General features: G+C 37.4%; 1 protein-coding gene across 1 annotated transcript in view; it reads left to right on the top strand.

The window, feature by feature from the left end:
• Positions 1 to 274: 274 nt before the first annotated feature.
• The window catches only part of TSPAN8 (tetraspanin 8), a 32005-nt gene continuing 10544 nt past the window's right edge, over positions 275 to 21735 (top strand). The window contains exons 1-5 of the mRNA XM_017867507.1: positions 275 to 587; positions 12620 to 12682; positions 17012 to 17149; positions 18608 to 18682; positions 18778 to 18885. Of these exons, the coding sequence (XP_017722996.1) occupies positions 528 to 587; positions 12620 to 12682; positions 17012 to 17149; positions 18608 to 18682; positions 18778 to 18885 (444 nt within the window). The 5' untranslated portion in view covers positions 275 to 527. The remainder of the gene's footprint in view (positions 588 to 12619; positions 12683 to 17011; positions 17150 to 18607; positions 18683 to 18777; positions 18886 to 21735) is intronic.

The raw sequence follows: 21735 nt of genomic DNA, 5'->3' as shown, positions 1-21735 counted from the left end.
CATTTTATTGCATTTAGAAGAAATTTTGTAATGTTGAGAAAATGCAATGCAAAAATGAGTAGATACAATGTCCACTTAACTCAGAACAAAACAACCTTATTTCCCCGTAGTTGAAATGGAGGGCAGGGAAGTCAGGCAGTGGTTTCTGAAAGCCAAGAACACAGTAACACTGTGCCATTCTCTGGCCTGATCCAGTGCCACTCCCTTCACTTGATATCTGTTTACTTTGGAGGAGGCAGTTTTTGAGAAAGGATAATAAATATCCTGGCCCAGTGCCCCAGGAGCCATGACAAGCAAAGGCACATACTTGCCTGGAGATAGCCTTTGCGATATTTAAATGTGTGGGTTAATTTTTTATCCACTTTAATAACTGTTTTATTCCTCCTTCTACTTCTTTGCTTTCTCTTTCCACCCTGAAGCCGTGGGTACAGAATCTCTGCAGGCAGGTTGCTCCAGAGCATATTGCAGGACAAACCTGTGACGAATAGTTAAATTCACGGCATCTGGATTCCTAATCCTTTTCCGAAATGGCAGGTGTGAGTGGCTGTGTAAAATATTCTATGTTTACCTTCAACTTCTTGTTCTGGGTAAGTGTTTTCCTTTTAATTATCAATTTTATGCAAGAAAGGGGATCTTGATATACATACCATAAACAAGAACAGACTGTACACTAGAGAAATAGGAGAAGAGAGAAAATATATTTTCCATGTACTTGTTTGGATTTGTTTGTTCTTTCTTTGGTTATTTCAGTAATTGAAAATGAGCCAATGATTCAAAAAAGTGCACTTCAGAATCTGTGAGGATAAACATTTCATAAATGTTTTGATATTGCTGTAAAAACAATCACAAAGGAAAACAAATACCCCTTAACTAAAGGACAGTTATTCTTAGTTGTATATCAAGCAGCCCTCCCTAATTTAAGGACTCTGTGGCAAAAACATGGTCTGATTCCATCCGGAGTCCGGGTCCTGATTCCCGCCCTTCACTTCTGGGTTTGAACAGGTGAATCACAGGGTATGGGGCAATAAAGATCATTTTCAGAGCCTCAAAGAAAAAAAAAATGGGTCATGAAAACTTGAGGGGAAATGATAAAATTCCTACATCATAAGAAGATCAAACTAAGGCAGTGGATATATATATGTATTGGCATTTTAAAGTCAGTATTTTGATGTGTCATCACCCCACCTTTTAATTGACAGTATTTGTATTTCAGCAATTTGTTATGTTTCTGTTGAAAGCTCATTGACATAGACATAACCAACAAATTGATAAGTGACATCTGTCATTGGAAAAATGGAAAAACAAGGTGTGAAAAGAGCAGGCTGGGATGTTGGGAAATTGACCTTATCATTTTTAGCATATATGGTACAATTAAAGATTGTTTAAATGTCAATCAGTGGAACTAGCACAAAGTATTTAAATGAAAAAAGTATTTCGTATACTGGATTAAAAGCTAGCTTATCCACTCCAAGGATGAAAGAACTCTGGTTTTCCTTCTTTAGTAGACCTCTGTTTAGGTCTTTAGTAAACAGACATCTCATATCTATGTGTTGCTATATTTCTGTTCTATTAAAATAATGATGAACTTAATTAAACTTAGCTACATGAATACAGCTTTATTGTATAGACTGATTTTCCATTCAATGATCAGTACAAATAGATACAAATAGATATATTGAGTACAAATAGATATATTGGTGAATTTTAAATAACTAAATATTTTAAAAAGTAAAATAAAGAAGATAAAACAAATGGACTGTTTTTAGGTTAAAAAATGGGCTGCTTTTGCAAATACTAAATGTAACTCATGCTACATATATGCCAGTTTTTTAGTTAGTTCTGATACATTTCTTCCCTTGAGATATTTAAATTGATTACGCATTGGGAGTAGGATATATAAAAAAAGAAAGACCTGTATTCTTTGATTTTGTTTTGTTTCTAGCTTTTTTGTTGTTGTTGTTATGGAGAACTTTGAATAGTCACAAAAGAAGACAGGATAGGTAATCAACTCCATTGTCCAGCCCCAGTGACCACAGAAAGATGGCCAATCTTTCTCCATTTTTACTCTATTCACTTCCCCCACCCCATATTATCTTGAAGCACATCTCAGATATATAATTTTGTCTGTAAGCATTTTAGTATATATATCTCTGAAACTAATAATTCTTGAAAAAATGTAACCACAGCCAGGGCCTCCTATAATCCCAGCACTTTGGGAGACCGAGGTGGGTGGATCACAACGTCAGGAGTTTCAGACCAGCCTGGCCAGCATGGTGAAACGCCACCTCTACTAAAAATACAAAAAATTAGCTGGGCATGGTGGCAGGTGCCTGTAGTCCCAGCTACTCGGGAGGCTGAGGCAGGAGAATTGCTTGAACCTGGCAGGGGGAAGTTGCAGTGAGCCGAGATCGCACCACTGCACTCCAGCCTGGGTGACAGAGATTCCATCTCAAAGAAAAAAAAAAAGTAATCACAATATCATTAAACTTAAAACTTAATAAGAATTTTAAAATCAATTGTTAAATTGATTTGACAATTTTAATCAATTGTCAAATTTGAGCCCATTCAGGGCTGAAAATTCCTATTACCTCATAAATGTTCCTGTTAGAATCAGGATCTAAATAAGGTCCACACTTTGTGATTGGTTAATGTATATTTCATGTCTATTTTAATCGGTTGATTCTCCCCCAGTCAACACCTCTTTTTCTCCCTACTGAAATTTTATGCACTGGTGTGTGCTGTTTGTTTTATCACATTGCCCACAGTCTGGATTTTACTATTTGCATACCTGTGGTGCAGCCTGATACAATTCAAGGTCCTTTTTTTTTGGCATGATAATCATAAGTGTATTCTTTCATGAGGAGGCACTGGATGTTTGACTGTTTCCTTCTTTTGTGACGTTCATAGCCATTGATAGTCAAGGGCCAAAATCCATCATTAGTTCATTAAGCGGTTCAAAGTGATGATATTCTAGTTTCATCAACTTTTCTCTATTTATTAGCTGGAACCCTTTCTATAAGGAGAAATTTCTCATCTACTGTTTCATTACTTGGGTATCCCATTTTTAGTATTTTTTAAGTGACATAAAATACTTCTTTCTTATTCTTTACTTACCAGATTGCAAGTGATGAGTTAAGTTACTAGTATTATCCAACAGTGATAAGTTAGTATTTCTTTAAGTATCCTTATGAAATGATAGATCAGCTCCATTACAATGTTTACCCTTATTAATGTGCAATTTGTTTGATCTCTGGCCATCAGGAGCTTCTTCCAAGTTGACCAAAGTTCTTTTGAAATGATTCTAATAACTTTGATAACCTCTTTAGTATTTGGTTTGACATGTTCCAGAACACTTGCTTATTTCCTGTCCAGACCTGGAATCAGCTATTTCTCCACGAAGTTCTAATATCTGTCTTTAAAGAGCTGTAGTCATTGTTTTCCTTACATAATACAGAATATATATGGCACATGTAAACAAACCAAAATATTAATATGCTAATAAATGCAAGGCTCCTATTTTATTAAAGATGTTTCAAAGCACTCAAACCAGTAGCAATCTTCAAATTATGAAACAGTTAAAATATATCTTTGTTGTATTAAAACATCCTGGAAAGTGCTAATAGCTATTATGAAGACATCAGAGGTCAGTGTTTCATTAAACAGCTAATCAGAAATTTGAAATGGGTATGAATTATCAAAATAACAGTCTAGAAAGTGTAGGTTATAGATTCAGGATTATTTACCTACCTACCTTAATAGGGTTTAAGGTAGATTGTAAAGGTCTGTATCATGCCACACCCACATCATTGCTTTCTGGGGAGTTCTTCTTCTTCTTCTTCTTCTTCTTCTTCTTCTTCTTCTTATTCTTATTATTATTATTATTATTATTATTTTGAGGAGTCTCCCTTTGTCACCCAGGCTGGATGGAGTACAGTGGCATGATCTCGGGTTACTGCAGCCTCTGCTTCTCAGGTTCTAGCAATTCTCCTGCCTCAGCCTCCCGAGTAGCTGGGATTACAGGCATGCGCCACCATAACTGGCTAATTTTTTTGTATTTTTAGTAGAGAAGGGGTTTCACCATGTTGGCCAGGCTGATCTCAAACTCCTGACCTCAGGTGATCACCCACTTCTGCCTCCCAAAGTGCTGGGATTACAGGGATGAGCCACCGTGCCTGACCGGAGCTCTGATTATTTTACGGTTACATTATCTGTTTCTTTGATAACAGAGACAAGTCTTTCTGATGCTGTAGATTTCAGTTAGACCTTTCTAACTAATGTCCCTTGGCGATTCCTACCACCAGCATATGTGGTGAGATTTACAATCTCTACGTAAGAGATTTTGAAATGGAGTCTTTCAGTGAGAGCAACAGTTGTAAAAACCAGTGATAATTTCTTAGCCAAGAGGTGGCATCAATATTTTAAATTCAAATATAGGCAGCAGGAGGAATCTCTGAGGTTAGGGAAGGTTCCTATATCTACTGTCCCTTCTATGCTCACCTCTGAGCTCTCAGTTGGAATTTTACAATCCTTCATAGGAAATTAGCAATTTGTCACATTCCTAATGCTTACTTAAGTAAAAATTTTAATGACCCCACTGATGTGGTTTTCTTATAGATGCCCAGGGCCTTATGTTTTCAAATGCGTTCTTTCTGGTATAACTTGCAAAACTGAGCCTTTGCAAAGTAGAGCCAGATGTTAAAATATCTCTTAGATATGCATGTGGTCATTTAATCTAAACAGACCAGGTTCTTTTGGGGGACAATTTGAGATATACCACATAAGCATATGGTGATTTCCATTTGTTAGAATTACTAATTGAAGAAAAACATGTAAAAGTGAAAGTTATTCCTGATTACTCATGCTGGAGTTGGATGCAAGTTAGAGAACTGGAGGTGCTAGAGATAATAGATAAATTATAGGTACAAAACCTATTTCCCTGAGTCTTGTTTCAAAAATAGATGAAATGCCCCAACTTTTTAATGCTCGTCTCAGATAGTTCAAGCCTAGGAATATTGTAGATGCTTATGGTGCCTTAGGGGTCTGAGTAAGTATGAAACATGGGGCCTTTGGCTGGTAGATGCAGTGGAATAATGGCTAGAGACAGAGAGCTATGGAAAGGCCAGTTCTTAATGAGGGAAAGAAGAATAAGGTACATTATCAATCTCAAATGAGTCATAGGGAGGAGCCAAATTGTAAAGCTGAATGTATTAGTAACTGAAGGAAGCCACTGCACAAGGAGGTTTGAAGAAAGCAGAAAGAAGCTGGAACTTGTAGAGAGTCCGGGATCCAGCGTTTCAATATTCATCATTTTATTTTATTGAGATTGGATGTGCTGAGAGCAATTAAAAGATTGGAGGCAAAGCAGACATAACCCTGAGATGGTGGTACACTGAAAAGAATAGGACACAATTATATTTTATTGTGTCCGTTGATGGCATCTTTCAAGATGAAGACCTAACAATGGCTGAAGTGTATGAATTTTGTAAATACAGTGGTTGCCTGTCGCTATGTAATTAGCATGGAACTAAAACAGCAACAAAAGGCATTAGAATCCACTGGTTGATAGAGCAGGCTGAACATCAGCTCCTTCATCAGCAGCCATGCTTCTCTGGGGAAATTGGTTAACCTCTCTGTGCTTTATGTGTTCTCATCTATAAAAATGGGGATAGTAGTATCTACCTCATGGGTTTGTGGTGATGATTAAGTAAGTTAATACATATAAAGAAGTAGGAATTAACACTAGATAAATGTTTAAGAAAAAGACATTTCAACAGTATTTTATAGGCATTTTTATGAAGCAGATATATGTAACGGTTTGGCATAGTGATGAATAAATTTAAATGTTGAGTTTTAAAACAAAGGGGAAATAAGATAGCAAGAATATGGTAAGTCAGAAACTCTTCTATCATAAATTAAGGGAACGGGGGAAAGGTGGATTTTGTAAACAGACTGGCTGAGATTTCAATCCTGAATCTACCCCTTCTTGTTCTGGAACATTTCCCTTGGCTTTTCCGTACTCCAGTCTTTGCATTTGTGAAATAAAAATGATCATTTTATCTGGCAGCATTAATTGGAAAGATTAACTAAGCTATTTTATGAAAACCTGTAACCAAGGACTGACCATCAATAATAGCACAATTAACATATTTTTCCTGATTCCAAACATCATAATTGCTTTTTCATTTACAACTGTTAGAATCTACTGTGACAGTGTTTTATACATAATGGACTTTCAAAAGGTAAATATAATTTTAGCCCTACTCTGATCCTCTTCTCATCTCACAGGGCGAGGAATATGCAGGAATAGAGGGATATGTCAGCCCCAAGGCTGCCTTGAATATCTAGGACCCAAATTTCCCTGCTCAAGTGCCCTGAGAATTCTAAATCAAACCTTTTCCTCCAGGTGATTTAAGTGGGCACATTTTTCAAGATAGGAAGATAGGATACATGTTGTCTGTGCATATTACCTTGAGTTATAACTTCCTGATATAATGCCCTGTGGCCTGTGGGCTGTCATTTGTATTTTTCCTAGGCTTTTCAAATGGATGTACAGTTCTACAGGTGTTACTTATATGAAAGTTATACTTTTGAAACAATATGGTAAGAATATTACTGAAATTGTGTCATTTTTTGATTCAGAAACAGCAGGATACAGATTAAATGCTGAACATTCGTCTCTACGTGTTTTGAAGTTAAATGAATATAGGGTTTTAGTGGTTACTGAGGCTCTTTGTGGGAGGAAAACAATGTGGTTGATTTATTTTCCCTAAATTTAGAGTTATTTAAAAATTAGAATTTGCAGCAGTTATACCGAGTGCTTGTTAGAAGATGCACATGAATGCAACCATGGAGACACATGGAGTGTACACTTAACACTTGTATTAGTCTGTTTTCACGCTGCTGATAAAGACATACCTGAGACTGGTAATTTATAAATAAAAAGAGGTTTAATGGACTCACAGTTCTGTGTGGCTGGGGAGGCCTCACAATCATGGTGGAAGATGAAAGTCACATCTTACATGGTGGCAGGCAAGAGAGAATGGGAGCCAAGCGAAAGGGGTTTCTCCTTATAAAACCATCAGATCTCGTGAGACTTATTCACTACCACAAGAACAGTATGGGGGAACCACCCACATGATTCAATTATCTCCCACCAGGTCCTTCGCACAACATGTGGGAATTATGGGAGATACAATTCAAGATGAAATTTGGGTGAGGACACAGGTAAACCATATCAACACTCAATACAATAAACACCATTCATATGGGGCTGAAGATTTTTTAAAAACCATGATTGCAGAGTCTGCTAAAAGTTGAAGATTTTAATTTACTCCACTGGTTTACAGCATCAGAAAATCCAATATTGCATGAGACTTAGTAGATCAGAACAGCATCAGGCCATGCTTGTAAAGGGAATGCACATTCTACTTTTATTTATTTATTTATTTATTTATTTATTTATTTATTTTGAGACAGAGTTTCGCTCTTGTTGCTCAGGCTGGAGTGCAATGGTGTGATCTCAGCTCACTGCAACCTCCGCCTCCCAGGTTCAAGCGATTCTCCAGCCTCAGCCTCCTGAGTAGCTAGGATTGCAGGCATGTGCCACCACACTCAGCTAATTTTTTTTTGTATTTTTAGTAGAGACAGGGTTTCGCCATGTTGGCCAGGCTGGTCTTGAACTCCTGACCTCAGATGATCCACCTGCCTCAGCACATTCTACTCTGAATGAACTCTAAATCAGAATTTGTCTCATCTTGTTCAAGGAAATTTAGAATAAGACCTAATAGAAAATACTGTTGAATAAGTTAAAGATATGTAACCCTGAAGACTTAAGAGGACAAGCACACATCCCCGAAAGAAATACTCTAGAATCTTGAAAAAAATGTATGTAGAAATTGGTATCCACAATGTGATGCTAGAAAGTAACCCCTCATGAAACAGTGGATGGAGGCCATAAGAGAAGATAAAGTTTATTGGTGGACAACAGGATGAGATAAAAATGGAAATGAATAAAATATGTAAGGACTGCAAGTAAACTACAAACATAATAGCAGAATTAAACTTCACTGTAGAGATTACATTAAATAAAGACGGTGACATAGAATCCCAAACTGATAAGCTCTCCCACAGGAAAATCAAAAAAGAAATCAAAATGTTGTCAAAGAAGATAACGGATACAGACAACAGAGAATGGAAACCCAAAATAAGCTGTGTTTCTGAAAAAGAGGACAAAATAAATGGAACACAAATAGTAATCAAATTAATATATGGAAATTTTGTGGAGCTGAAAACATACCTGTATGCAGATGGCAAGTGCCTGTTCTACCCCAATGAAAGAAGACATCTATGCCTAAATAAATATTAAGAAAACTACTAATTTAGTTAAAAGATAAATAAACATCTTACAAATGTCTAGGTACAACTGACAAAAAAGAAAACAAGCAAATAATGCATAAGCAAAAATAAGGCTGGTGATATTCTTCTCCTGTTTAACCCTGAAAGTCAGAAGACAGTGGAGCAATGTCTGCTGAGTATTCAGAGCCTTTCACAAATGAATAAGAGAGAAAGAGATCTTTGGGTATTCACACTGTAAAATTGACTGAAACATATCCAAAATGATTAAGGTATAAGTAAAAATGGATAGTTGAAGCATGGGAAAATCATGGTTAAATGGCTAACCATTTTAGGTCTGGAAATAAAGAAGTCACGTGTCTTGATAGTTATTTTTTTATTATCTCAAATGTAAATTGGGAGGATATTTGGAAAGAGATGTAATAGAAAATAGCAGTTTAGTAACATTTACTCTGTGCTAAAGCCCAAGACTGATTACACTAAATAGCATTTATTAGATTATATGGAGGAAACACTGTTAGAGATACAGAATAATAAACGCAAACTCCACTAATTCAGCTTAATACAACTTGCCTCTCAGTTTTTGATAACTCAGGAAGGACAAGAAAAAACATGGATACAGGAGATCTAAATGATTTAATGAATAAAGTATATTTAATAAATTTCTAATAAACTTTGTAGCCTCTTGAGACTTTGTTGTCTTTTCTAGTATCTCTGAATCTTTAGAAATTGATGAAGGAAATGCAAAAAAACTCAAAAGTAACAATCCTACAGTCTGCCCTTTCTTACCACAATGCAATTGAACTAAGACTTTAAAATAAATGTTTAGTAAAAGAAGAGACTTGGAAATGAACAATAACAGTAGCAGCAGCAGTACAGTCCTAGTATGTTAGGGCTTTCGGAATCCTTACTCCCTGTCATCGTGGAGTCGCCTCTAGTGTTCTGTGGTTATCATAAAAACAAATTTTGTAATTATTCACTTGCATATTTTCTTATTCTTTTTTATCCTCTCAGGAGCAGCACAGGAAGAGTTTCTTAAGCTTATCTAAAAGGTGTCCATTTTGGGACCAATTATGATGTAATTCAAAATCCACTCCTCCTCCTCACACAGCATTTTCAGCATTCTCCAAACATACTTCAATAAACACCCAAATAAAAGGGTAGAATTTGGAGGGAAGGAGTAGGGATGATTGGAGACACATTATTAGAGAAGGGGACAAATCAACGTTCTACCATTTATTTTTGTTCTGGATGGTATCTTCCCCCCTCCCCTCCTTTTTTTCCCTGATATTTTATGTTCTTCAGCGTCTGCCTGTTCTTAGTCATCTGCTTGGGCTGTCATAACAAAATACTGTAGACTGGGTGGCTTAAACCACAGAAATTAATTTTCTTATAGTTCTGGAGACTAGGAAGGCTAAGATTAAGGTGCCGGCCAATTGAGTTTCTGGTGAGGACCCTCATTCTGTGGCCATCTCATGTTTCTCACATGTTCTTTCCCTGGGTGTGAGTGGAGAGAGAAAGATATCTCTCCTATAAGGTCACCAGTTCTATCAGATTAGAACCCCATCTTCATGACCTCATTTAATCTTAATTATCTTCTAAAAGCCTATCATCAAAAACAGTCACACCGGAGGTTAGGACTTCAACGTATGAATTTTGTGGAGACACAATTCAGTCCATTGTAAGCAAATATCAAAATTGCCTAATTTCTTAGGATGCTGGTTCAGACCTATTGCATCAAAATTCCATAAAATGATGGCTGTTCTGTGAAAGCTGAATGAAAACCACAGTGATTCTCTTCAAAGAGAAACCAGAAGCAGGGAAAAGTAGGCCTAGCCAGTTCTGCAGGGTCCTGGAATCACGATACTAACCCATTTTACTTTTATAATGTTATCAACAGAAAGTAGAGAGCAGGCATTTATTTATTAATTTATACTTTCAATTCTTTAAAATAGTATAAAACATTAGGGGAAAACCCTAAAAGCTAAACGTGGTAAAGGGCTCAAAGAACCATTATAATGGTCAATCTTTTAATAATGGGATGAAATAGTTCAGTATTATTCATGGCTCTAGGATGGTCATTCTTGATAGAAAATAAATTTACTTTTAAAGTCATTCAACAAAGTTATGAATAATTTCATGATATTAGACTGATGTTTACATGGGAATTTCTCCACTCAGATGAGAATGATATACTCTAAACATTTGTTTCATTTTTAAAATGAAGTTTGAAGAAAAGGTAGAGTTAGGGATGGAAATGATACTTTGGCCAGCTTCAAAGTTCCTGAAAAAGATTGTCTAATTCTGAAGATTAGTTGGGCAAAATATTTTTTACTTCTGGAACAGTTGGGTACTCTTTCTTTTAAATGTTAATGTTACAGAAAACTTTCAGTGGCTGAGAAGACTAAAAGTTGCTGTCTGAGGGGCAGATATGATTGATTTAATACGATTTGTGAATGATTTGATGTCTAAATACCTTGAAAAAGTAAATAGTAATACACAAACAAAAAAGTTAAAGTTTTAAAAAATATCACAGTGAGTTCTTACTAAGCTCTTACTCAGAATTCTTAAAGTTTTTTCATTGATAGTTTAACAAATATCAGGAAAGAATGCTACTCATAATAGCTATAAGGTTCATTAGTTACAACTAAAGGCCAGAATGACTGTTAAGCCAATCATTACGAATCTGCCTGTGAAAAGAGAAGAAAAAGAAAGAAGATAATCAGTGAACAAACTAAACAACAAACAACAAATTCAGTTGGTATGAAATTACTGAAAATCCCAGAGGGTCTCATTATCATTTGACATAAATTATCATTCACAAACTGTTTAACAAAGAACTGCTAAAATGAGCATTTGTCTTCGTTTGCAAATGAAATTAGAATTTAGTGAAAGGATGCTGTAAATCTCAGGGTTAAAGAAGTAAGGAAAATTTTCAAACACAAAAGCTGTGTTTTTTAATCATTTGTATTTTATGGTGTATGTGTGTTTATGTGTGTGTATGAGATAATTGCATAGGTTATTTGGTGGTTAAAGAGGTTTGGTTTTTAATTGCATTCGTTATTTTGTAGGAGTTGAAGTATCTTGTAAGGGCGGATTGGTTGGGAATTGTTCCACATTTTCATGATATGATAATTAGCACCCAGGATTCCAATTTCTCCATTCAAAATGAGGGGTTTAGACCTAGATGATTTTCAAGGTCTTTTAGGGAGCACAGAGTCTATGGTTACTCCACTACTCATTGTGCTTCCTAGTCCTTAACAGAGCCCTTGACTCTATTTCCCCTGCAAACTCAATGAGAAGCCATTAAAAGTGCTGTCTGGGGGTTCTAGGCATATGTCTCAACCATGCATGAAAGCAGTGATGCTCCAAGGACATTTGTCTGTTGGAGCACAGCAAGGTCAGAATTGTCTACTAAGTCCTCCAAGGCCTGCTGTGTCTGGTATGTTACCAGGCCAGCTCTTAACATTCTATCTAATAATAGATCTTTGATTTTGTTTTGAAACCACAATGCATAACTTTTTCAAAAAACCCTGAATGACAAGAGTTTTCCTTACACTAAAGTAAAATGTGTTTTACATTTTATTGTGTTGGCATTGGTCCAAATTAAATAATCTGGTAAAGTCATTAAAGGAATTTAAGACTTTAAGTTCTTTCATTGTTCCTTCTCTCTGAGTAAACTTTACCACCTAAAAGAGCTTGTTTTTAAGATAGTTTATTTGGGTTCAAAAACTGTTGATTATTGTGTAGCCTTGTTGCTTAACTGCACATCTTGTCAAATGTTTTACTTTTTCCGGTCTATCCCAACTTCTCCCTTCCTCTCAAATCTTAAATGAATGGTGACTATTCAATCATTCCCTTTTTTCCTGGTCCAACATAGCTTCTCACAAACAAACCCGGAGGCATGATAAAGATATTTTATCTTTAAACTGTTGTGACTTTTCTTTTGTATGCTACAATCTAGCAGAAACACAAGGCTAGAGTTACATGGAAAAATAATCTTTCCAGGCCTAATGGAAATAACTTCTTGTCCATAGACCTATGAGTGAGTTGTGGATGAGAAATAGAATTATTCTCATCAAACTTACAAATTGCAATGTAACATTTCAACAATGATCTGTACATGAATATGCCTCATGTATGTCTTCCAGGTTGTGATAGTATAGTCAATGATAAACTACTGTCACCGGATAGATGAGAGGGTATGGAATCAGAGTTTCATATGATCCTAATTGTATTCTTTTTTTGTTTTGTTTTTTTTCTGCAGCTATGTGGTATCTTGATCCTAGCATTAGCAATATGGGTACGAGTAAGCAGTGACTCTCAAGAGGTAAGTATGCAAAAACAAGTCACCCTTTCCCCGGTGTAGTTTATTTCATTTATAATAATGAAAGTTATGACAATAATAGTAATAAACATGTCTAAAGTGTTTCTCTCAACTACTTCATGTAATCACTTATGCTGTTACGTGATTTTATAATTTAATTCAATCCATCAAAATTACTATGTGGCTGGCACTGTGCTAGTTGTGGAAAAATCTTTCTAGAGAGTGGAGGAGGTGTTATTCAAAAAATTCAAAAACATTCAGTGAGATGCAGGTGGGAAGGCGCCAAAGTGGAAATTTTCCTCCTTTTACTATTTGTTTAAGGCCACCATTTGTTTAAGGCCTATATTGAGGATATAGGCCACCTCTCCTTCTCACCAAGAACAGTTTTTATAATAGAAGGTATTGACAATAATTTAATTGATCCCAATGTGGTTGGTCTAAAAGGAAAGAAGATGAGAAGTTTTCTTGGAGAAGAATAATTTGAATCTGTATTTTAAAGGCAACAAGGTACAAGGGTACTTGTTATTTACCTGTGGCAACTGGCAGTGAAGGTAACCGCTTGCCAGTAGTGGCTGATCTAACTCAGTGTAACTCAGTAATTCTCTGGGGATGTCCAGATTTTTGCGCTATGTGTAAGATTAACATGACCCATTTTCCTCCCCTACACACCATTCCGTTCCCAGTGCCAAAGCTCTTACCCAGATCTACAGGACTGGAGGAAGTGTATTTCGCTTGGTTAATTCTGGCTCCAGCTATTGGACTCCATATGTGTGGTATCTGTTCCATGCCACAGTATCCCAAATGTGGGAAGAGTTGCAGGAAGAGGGAGGGGGCGAGTGTGCGGGGATTGTTCTGTCAGTTTTATGGAACATAATGCCACCCTGGCACCATTTCCTGGCTCCCGTGCTTTTATTCTTTTCTCTCCCCTCTTCTATTCTGGGGCTCCATCCCCACAAATTATTATTCTAACACATTCAGAGCCATTTATTTGTTCTTTGTTTTCTGGGCTCTTGCCACTAAAGGATCACCTCTTCTATTGCTAGAACCTTTTTAAGGTATTTCCCCACATAAAGAGAGTTTCTCCTCTCTGAGAAGAACTTTGATTCCAAGTTGATAATTACTGAGAGATTATTAAGCCAGCAATTAAGACAATGTATTTTCTACTAAAACATATTATATCATGGTGCAGCTAAATGTCTTTGAACACCGCCTAGTGGAAAGAAAGATGAAAAGGGAATTAACGTCTGCTCTGTTTCCTTTGCTACAGTGAGTGGCTTTTCTGAAAACTTCTTTCTCACTCTCTGTTTTTTTGTTTTGTTTTGTTTTGTTTTCTCTCTCTCTCCTGTTGTTCTTTTCCTTTTAAAATTTGCTTTCTGTCTTTAGAAAGCCCGGAGAATCACAGTGGCAATTAGTGGCTTCTACATTCTGTGCCTCACCATGGTGAAGAAATTGGGTGGGAGATGGGTGTGGCAGCTTTTTAGTAACATCCTAGTCCATCAGGATTTCACTGATTGTTTTCTACTGATAACTGGAATTGTGACTTCCTGATGGCCTGGAGCTCTGGTGTTTGAGTCCAAGAGGAGCATTTGAAGATGTGCAGAATTTCCATCCTGTAGAATCTGAAGTCTGACTTTGGGACTCATAATTAAGCACAGAGATTAACAGTCACCTACTTGCAGGGTGCTTTGGCCCTTCAAGATGTGTGTGCAGCCTGCAATTTATTTTATTTTATTATTTTACTTCCTGTTGATATTTTCTTTCCTTCCCAGTGCTTCTAGTAAACAAATTTGGTGTTTAGTCTGTTAAAAAATTGTACATATTGGATGTATTAAAGGGGAACTGTTGTCCTTGAGAGGGTGCTACTCCACATCTGGGGATGAGAATGAATTAATAGAGTTAGACAGCATCTTTAGTTACATTTTGACTCACGCTTCATCAGCCTGTCACCCTGAACAAAAGCCAGTGTCTACCAGGACAACATTAACCAGCTTGACTTATATAAAATTGGCTTGGTTTGTATTTATCTCAAGCCAGTGACAAAGAATCAAGACTAAGAAAAGAGCTGAATTTTTTATTAGTGAAAAAACAGAGGTAGCTATTTTAGAAGGAAAAACATGAACATAAACACAGAAAAGAAGGATGTTAGGGGAATGACAGATCTTTCTGCTGAAGTGTCTCATAGGGACCCTTTTTTCTACCTCAGGATAAACAACACCATGAGGAAAAGCACATGGGCAGCCATCCTTGTCCCAGGAGGTCCCTTCTGATCCAAAGAGGATTCCTGAGTCCTCATCTTTCAGGCCCAGCTGAATTTCTCTGTCTTGAAATTCTCCCCTTGTCCTAAGACACAGAGGGACACAGTGTTCATTCAAGACAGCTTTTCAAACCCTGCTGTGCCTCCCCTGGTGCAAACATCAGAACTCAGATTTCCACTTCATTCTTGAATAAGAATAACCACTTGTTGGGCTGGAATTGGAACAATGACCACTAGACAGTCAATACACTGCTTTCTGGCTAGTCTCTGGCAGTGGGTCACCCTGCCCAGGTTAGCCTCGTAGAAGTGTTTCACTACCTGCTGCACAAGTGCTGGTCACGCTATCTTGGCCTCACGTGTAGATATTTGAACTATTATTTGTATGTCTGGGGTATCTTCTCTAAGTTCTGATAACCCAGGTAGCGAGGCTTTCATCCTCTCACAGGGTTCGCCTGTACTGGCCACAATATTCTAGTGAAGCAATATTTAGCAGTAAGTCCATAGAGCTAGTTTCCTAATGCTTCTATTTTTGTCACATTTATTTTTATTCCAATGTCATGCCTGTTTATTAACAAAACTGATTTTCTAGCTCTAATATTAATAAGAAAACAATAAAAACAAACAAACAAAAATCTTTAGGACTTAACCAAGCTTTCAAAATATGTAAATTGAAACATTATCTGTAGGCATAGACTTTTAAGAGTCAAAGGAGGCCTAGCTATCACAGAGGTTGACCCAATTCCCTTCTATAAATGGGGAAACTGGAGCCCAGTAGGTTGGGTGACTGTTCCATATTTATTAGGACCCTGACAAAATATAGATAATTTGTTTTAATGCTTTTATAACTTTAGCACATTCGTTCCTGTTGATTGTTGAATAAAAGTTTTCTCTAGGCAATAAGTAGGATTAAAAAGCCTTGAAAAACAAAAATATCATTAAAGCATAGCAGTGATTCTGGTATTGACTCTTAAGGGAGCTGACCTCCATGCTATATAGCCCATTCTGGGAGGGAGAGGTTTCGAGTTTGTCTAGGAACTAGTGCTCTATGTAGAGAGAGCCTAGTAGATAGAGGTTATAGAAAACAAATGGGCTACATATAGGATTTATGCATAACACATGCACAAGGCTTTACTTTTTCATTGTGATTTACTTCTGGATAAATCCACATATCGAGGACAAGAGGTAGACTGAGGCTAGGTGTTATGAGGGTGGTGAAGACAAGTATGTGTGTGTTGTTGGGAGAACTGAATTATGCCTGATGGGTAACCCACCCACTATAAAGAACCCTAGGATTTTTTCCCTCTCATATCTCATTAACTAACAGTCAAAATAAAGAGTTTCTAGATGACTTTATGGACTATGGCTTTTGGGAACAAAGAGATAAAATTGATATGAAATATCAGGAACTGGATTTCTTTTTAATGAAGATACAAAGCGTTTTTATTAACCCATGGAAGTTCCCTCATGTCCCTTTTCAGTTAACTCTTGTTTTCCCTTCTGCCTTGCTCAAAGTCAAGCACTGCTTTGATTTTTATAACCATAGTTTTGCGAATGCTTGAACTTTATTGAAATGGAATCATACAGTATTTACTTTTTTCTGTGGCTTCTTTAGCTCAGCATAATGACTCTGAAATTCATTCATATTGTTGTGTCTATCAGTAGTTTAAAGAACTTGAACTTTTAAAGAATTAAAACCATAAGAACACATGCTTTATAATGCTACATTATGTAGAATACACAAAATATGTGAACCAAAGATTACATCAAGAAGAGTAAAAGTAACTGTCCTAAGCTTTTTAAAATAGGGTTTAAAAAAACCTATTACATTTCTTCTACCCAGCTTTCAACATATCATTTTAGAAAAATATAAGGTTGGAAACATTATTTGGGCAAATAGCACTTCAATAGAATGTGAGCTCCATGAGGGCAAAGATTTGTACTTTTTAAGATTACTGATGTATTTCAGGGTCCTGGCACAGGACTTGACACATAGTAGGCACTCAATGGATATTTGTTGAATAAGCAAAATCAACTTCAAGGAAAAGAATTTTCTGCCATTAATCTCTTTTTTACTTCAGGTTTTAAATTCTACAGATTTAAGCTCTAGCTCCTATGTTGCTGTGAACATATTGATTGCTGTAGGTGCCATCATCATGATTCTGGGCTTCCTGGGATGCTGCGGTGCTATAAAAGAAAGTCGCTGCATGCTTCTGTTGGTGAGTTCTCTAAACAAATCCCAGTGTCCAACCTTCAGACTCCAGAGAATTCTCTCCCATCCCTATTGTCTGTTAAATAATGCCATGATTGATGAAACTCTACCTCCAACTTCTCTTTAGAAGGTTTGAGTGTGTAAGCTGATCTGGCTTAGATTTGGCTTAGTTTGGCTTAGAAACTGGAGGATACTCTGAGAGGAGACAAATTGTAATCATTCATCCATTCATTCATTCACTCATTCAACATTACTGCCATACCTCTGTGTGTCACATATTGTGCTAAATAATACATAAGACCTTTAGAACCTACTAGGGATGATTAATAAGTAAGCAAATAGCTACAGTGGGAGTGGCCTCAGAAACAAAGGGCAAGACAGGGGATGGGACTTTCAAACCAGGGCAGAAGTGAATAAGGTATTTGTATGAGTGAGGGTAGGAAAAGCTTTCTGGAAAGCTGGTGTGTTTGGGAACTGAGAAGCCTTGGGTATGGCAGGAGACCGGCAAGACTGTTTCCAGTAAATGGTGGAAGATGAATCCAAGTGTGGGTTGTGGTAAAATCATAGGTGTTTTACGTGCCATGCTAAAAGAAAAAGTTTAAATGAATGAGATAATCAGAATTGTCTCTTAGAGAACATCGAGGAGGATAAATGGTTTTGGATAATTCACAAGCATTCATTTTTAACATATACAGTAGAAAATGGATATAGTTAAAATATTCGGAAAAAATCAAGTGTTTAGCAGATACAAATGTGGCGTAAAAGTTTATCAGATCTAATCTAAACTTATTCCTCTAATAAAGTAAAGATTATATAAGTACCTGAGAAAAATGCTTAAAACTGTTTGATTATTGTGAGGGATGATAGAGACAGAGTTTTAAAGGGACTCTAATAACATTCCTACTGATTGCTTTTTGAAAAGCAAGGCCTCATTTGCCATTGAAGAATTTAATTACTCAAGGAGCTTGTTTTTAAAAAAACTAATTGTCTTTTGGCTGCATCCTTCTAAATTATGATTCAGCGTATCTGAAGCCGATTTCAGGAATCTATATATGTAACAAGATGCCAGGTGATTCTGATAGTAGTGGAGATGCTGTTTCAAAGCCAGTTCTGAGTTTGTGTGAGGTTGTGTTTGATGAAGAAAGGGAAGGAGTAAAATAGCATTCAAATAAATTCATCTCAGTTTTCAGACTTCCCTCTAGTCAGTATCATACAGATACCAATAGTTGTTTTGATAATTTTTTGCCTGAACCACTTTCCTCGATCAGTCTCTGGAGCAAAGTTTTCTGAGTAGTAAAGAACCCAAAATTTTCAGCTTTACATGAAAAGTGGAATAAATGAAGAGTGTGACTGACACTCTCACTGTGATATAATCCCAGCTGTAGAGAGAAGTGCTGTGCCAAAATGCCCCCAGATGTTACTGAATGCACTGAGGATAATGTGTATTTCTTTTCCTCTTCTTCAGTTTTTCATAGGCTTGCTTCTGATCCTGCTCCTGCAGGTGGCGGCAGGTATCCTAGGAGCTGTTTTCAAATCTGAGGTGTGTGTACGGATGTTTGAAAATTTTGAAAAAGTTTGAAAAATTGAAATACTACCTTGTGGCATGAATAATGTAAAATACTTTTCAATTTTCAGTCTGATCGCATTATCAATGAAACTCTCCGTGAAAACACAAAGCTTTTGAGCACCACAGAGGAAAGTGCAAAACAATTCCAGCAAGCCATGGTTGAGTTTCAAAAAGAGGTAATTAGAATTCGTTGTTCATTTTAAAGAGCTGGACATAGTTCTTCTGTGTTTGTTTAGTTTTTAACACATATTCCTTAAAGATTGAAAAGTGTCTCCATTTTGCAGATTTTGATTGATTATTCTGTCGCCATGCGATAAGAAATATCTAAGATATTCGTAATTGCTTTCTCACTTCATACAAAGTTCTGAAGCAGTTTTGAAGGACAGAAATTAAGAAGATACATTTATGACAGGTTAAGCCTCAAATGAGTCAAATCAATAACAGTTTTAATATTTTCCATTTACCATTTAAAAGGATAGTAGGTCTGGGAATCTCCTCTCTTTCTCTCTCTCCTTTTTTTTTTTTTTTTTGAGACAGTCTTGCTCTGTCACCCAGGCTGGAGTGAAATGGTGCAATCTTGGCTCACTGCAACCTCTGCCTGCCGGGTGATTCTCCTGCCTCAGCCTCCTGAGTAGCTAAGACTACAGGCATGTGCCACCACACCCAGCTCATTTTTTGCATTTTTAGTAGAGACAGGGTTTCACCATGTTGGTGAGGTTGGTCTTCAACTCCTGACCTCAAGCGATCCACCTGCCTTAGCCTCCCAAAGTGCTGGGATTACAGGGGTGAGCCACCGCACATAGCCTCTCTCTCTTCTTTTTAAAAAATAATTAATTATATTGAGGACAGGGTCTTGCTGTGTCACTCAGCCTGGAGTGCAGTAGTACAATCATAGCTCACTGCAATTTCAACCACCAGGACTCAAGAGATCTTCCCACCTCAGGTTCCTGAGTAGCTAGGACCACAAGCACGCATCACCATGCCTGGCTACCTTTTTAAAAATTATTATCATTTTTGTAGAGAGAGGGGTCTTACTATGTTGCCTAGACTGGTCTCAGATTCCTGACCTCAAGTGATCCTCCTGCCTTGGCCTCCCAAAGTGCTGGGATTACAAGCGTGAGCAACCATGTCCAACCTCTCTTTTTCTCTTTCTCAGCCTCCACCACTTCTCTGTCTCATAAAAATGGTAATAGCTAACATTAATTGCTACTATGTACCAGGTTTTATATTCAGTAGCTCATTTAATACCCACAACAACCCTATGGATGGGTAATATCATTATCTTCGTTAACCGTATTTTACAGATAAGGAGATTGGGATTTAGGGAGGTCTAATAGCTACCAAGTGATGGGTTGGAATTTGAACCCAGATCTGTCTGACAAGTCTATTATTTTTTAAATCAGTATACTATCCCCTCCTTTTTTCTTTAAAATCAAAATATGGGTGAGCATTGAAGGTCTTCTACTTTCTGGCTCCTACCTAATATTTTAACTTTACTAAGTACTGCTCTCTAAAGAGTAAACTCTAGTCTAGCCAGGTTTGTGTACTCAGGGTCCCTTGAACAATTCTGCCTTCCTGCCTTTGCGTCAGTTTCCATCCTTGGAGTGCTCTTACTGCTTTTTCCTTCTGAATATATGCATGTCATGGAAATTCACAGAATCTTAGGAGAGGCCTGAATTTTATAGGTCACTTAATCTGACTTCTCACTGATAAACATATTTTATATTTATGGTCATCTACCCTCAAATGAAATATTAAAGAGGTGAAAGTTTACTAATTTTTGCCCATCCCGCTTATATACAAGTCTGATGATTAGTATGTTATTTCTTAATTTGAAACAAAATCTGCCTCCCTAGGATTTACATTATTTAGTACTAGTTTTTCCAGAGTTTCAGAGGAAAAAAAATTATTGATGCTTTTATATATGATAGATTTTTCTTTGAGAATGGCTATTGTTCGACTCCTAAAATCCTTGCTTTTCAAGTGGAAACATCCTTGGTTTCTTGACCTGTTTATCAGATGCCTTTTCCTTCTCCCCCAGAGCATTCGCTAGTTCCTATTTGGATAGACGCCAGCTTGTAAAAATTCTGCTTAAAGCATCATTTCCAAAAGCTGAAACCTGATATGGGTCAGTCCCTGTTTAACTTCCTTTCTGATGTGCTTTTCCTAGCTCCCCCTAGTTGCATCCTTTGATTCTCTCCTTTCCAGGATCATTCTTACTCTAGAGCCCAGCTTATAACAGGCTGCAAGCAGGAAGAATTTATGTAGCCTCAGTACCTCTGCTGGGTGGGGCTGAGCATCCCAGACCCATCCCAAGGTGTTGACCTAGGACAAAATATACTAGAGATAATCACTGAGCCTCTGGTTTGGGTCCTGAGTAACATCTGCTGCACACCTCCCTGGATTCAAGGTCTCCGTGCCAGTCCTGGGTTTCTAAATGTTCTGTTTGTTGTAGCATGTTCTCCTGAAGTGCTCCTGCTCTTGTAAAGAAATCCTATGGCTGAAGTTCCTTGTGTTCGTAGGACTATATTTATTCAAATGTCCGTTATGAGTCTTCTTCTTCTCCTTCTTCTCCTTCTTTCCTTCTCCTTCTCGTCCTTCTCCTCCTCCTTCTCCTTCTTCCTTTTCTTCTTCTCCTCCATCTCCCCTTCTTTTTTCTCCTGCTTCTTCTGCTGATTCTTTTTCTTCCTCCCCCTGTTCTCCTCCTGCTCTCCCTTCTTGTCCCTCCTTCTCCTCCTCCTCCTCGTCCTTCTTCTTCTTCTTTCTCCTCCTCCTCTTCCTCCTCTTCCGCCTCCTCCTCCTCTCCCTCCTCCTCCTCCTTCTTCCCCCTCCTCCTCTCCTTCTCCTCCTCCTTCTTCTTCTTTCTCCTCCCTCCTTCTCCTCCTCCTCTTCTTCCCCCCCTCCCCTCCCCTTCTTCTTCTTCTTCTTCTTCTCCCTCCTTCTCCTCCTCCTCTTCTTCCCCCTCCCCTCCCCTCCCCCTTCTTCTTCTTCTTCTTCTTCTCCCTCCTTCTCCTCCTCCTCTTCTT

The sequence above is a fragment of the Rhinopithecus bieti genome, unplaced genomic scaffold (genome assembly GCF_001698545.2).
Source record: "Rhinopithecus bieti isolate Rb0 unplaced genomic scaffold, ASM169854v2 scaffold_3874, whole genome shotgun sequence".
Lineage (NCBI taxonomy): Eukaryota > Metazoa > Chordata > Mammalia > Primates > Cercopithecidae > Rhinopithecus > Rhinopithecus bieti.
This window is presented reverse-complemented; position numbering and strand designations above follow the sequence as displayed.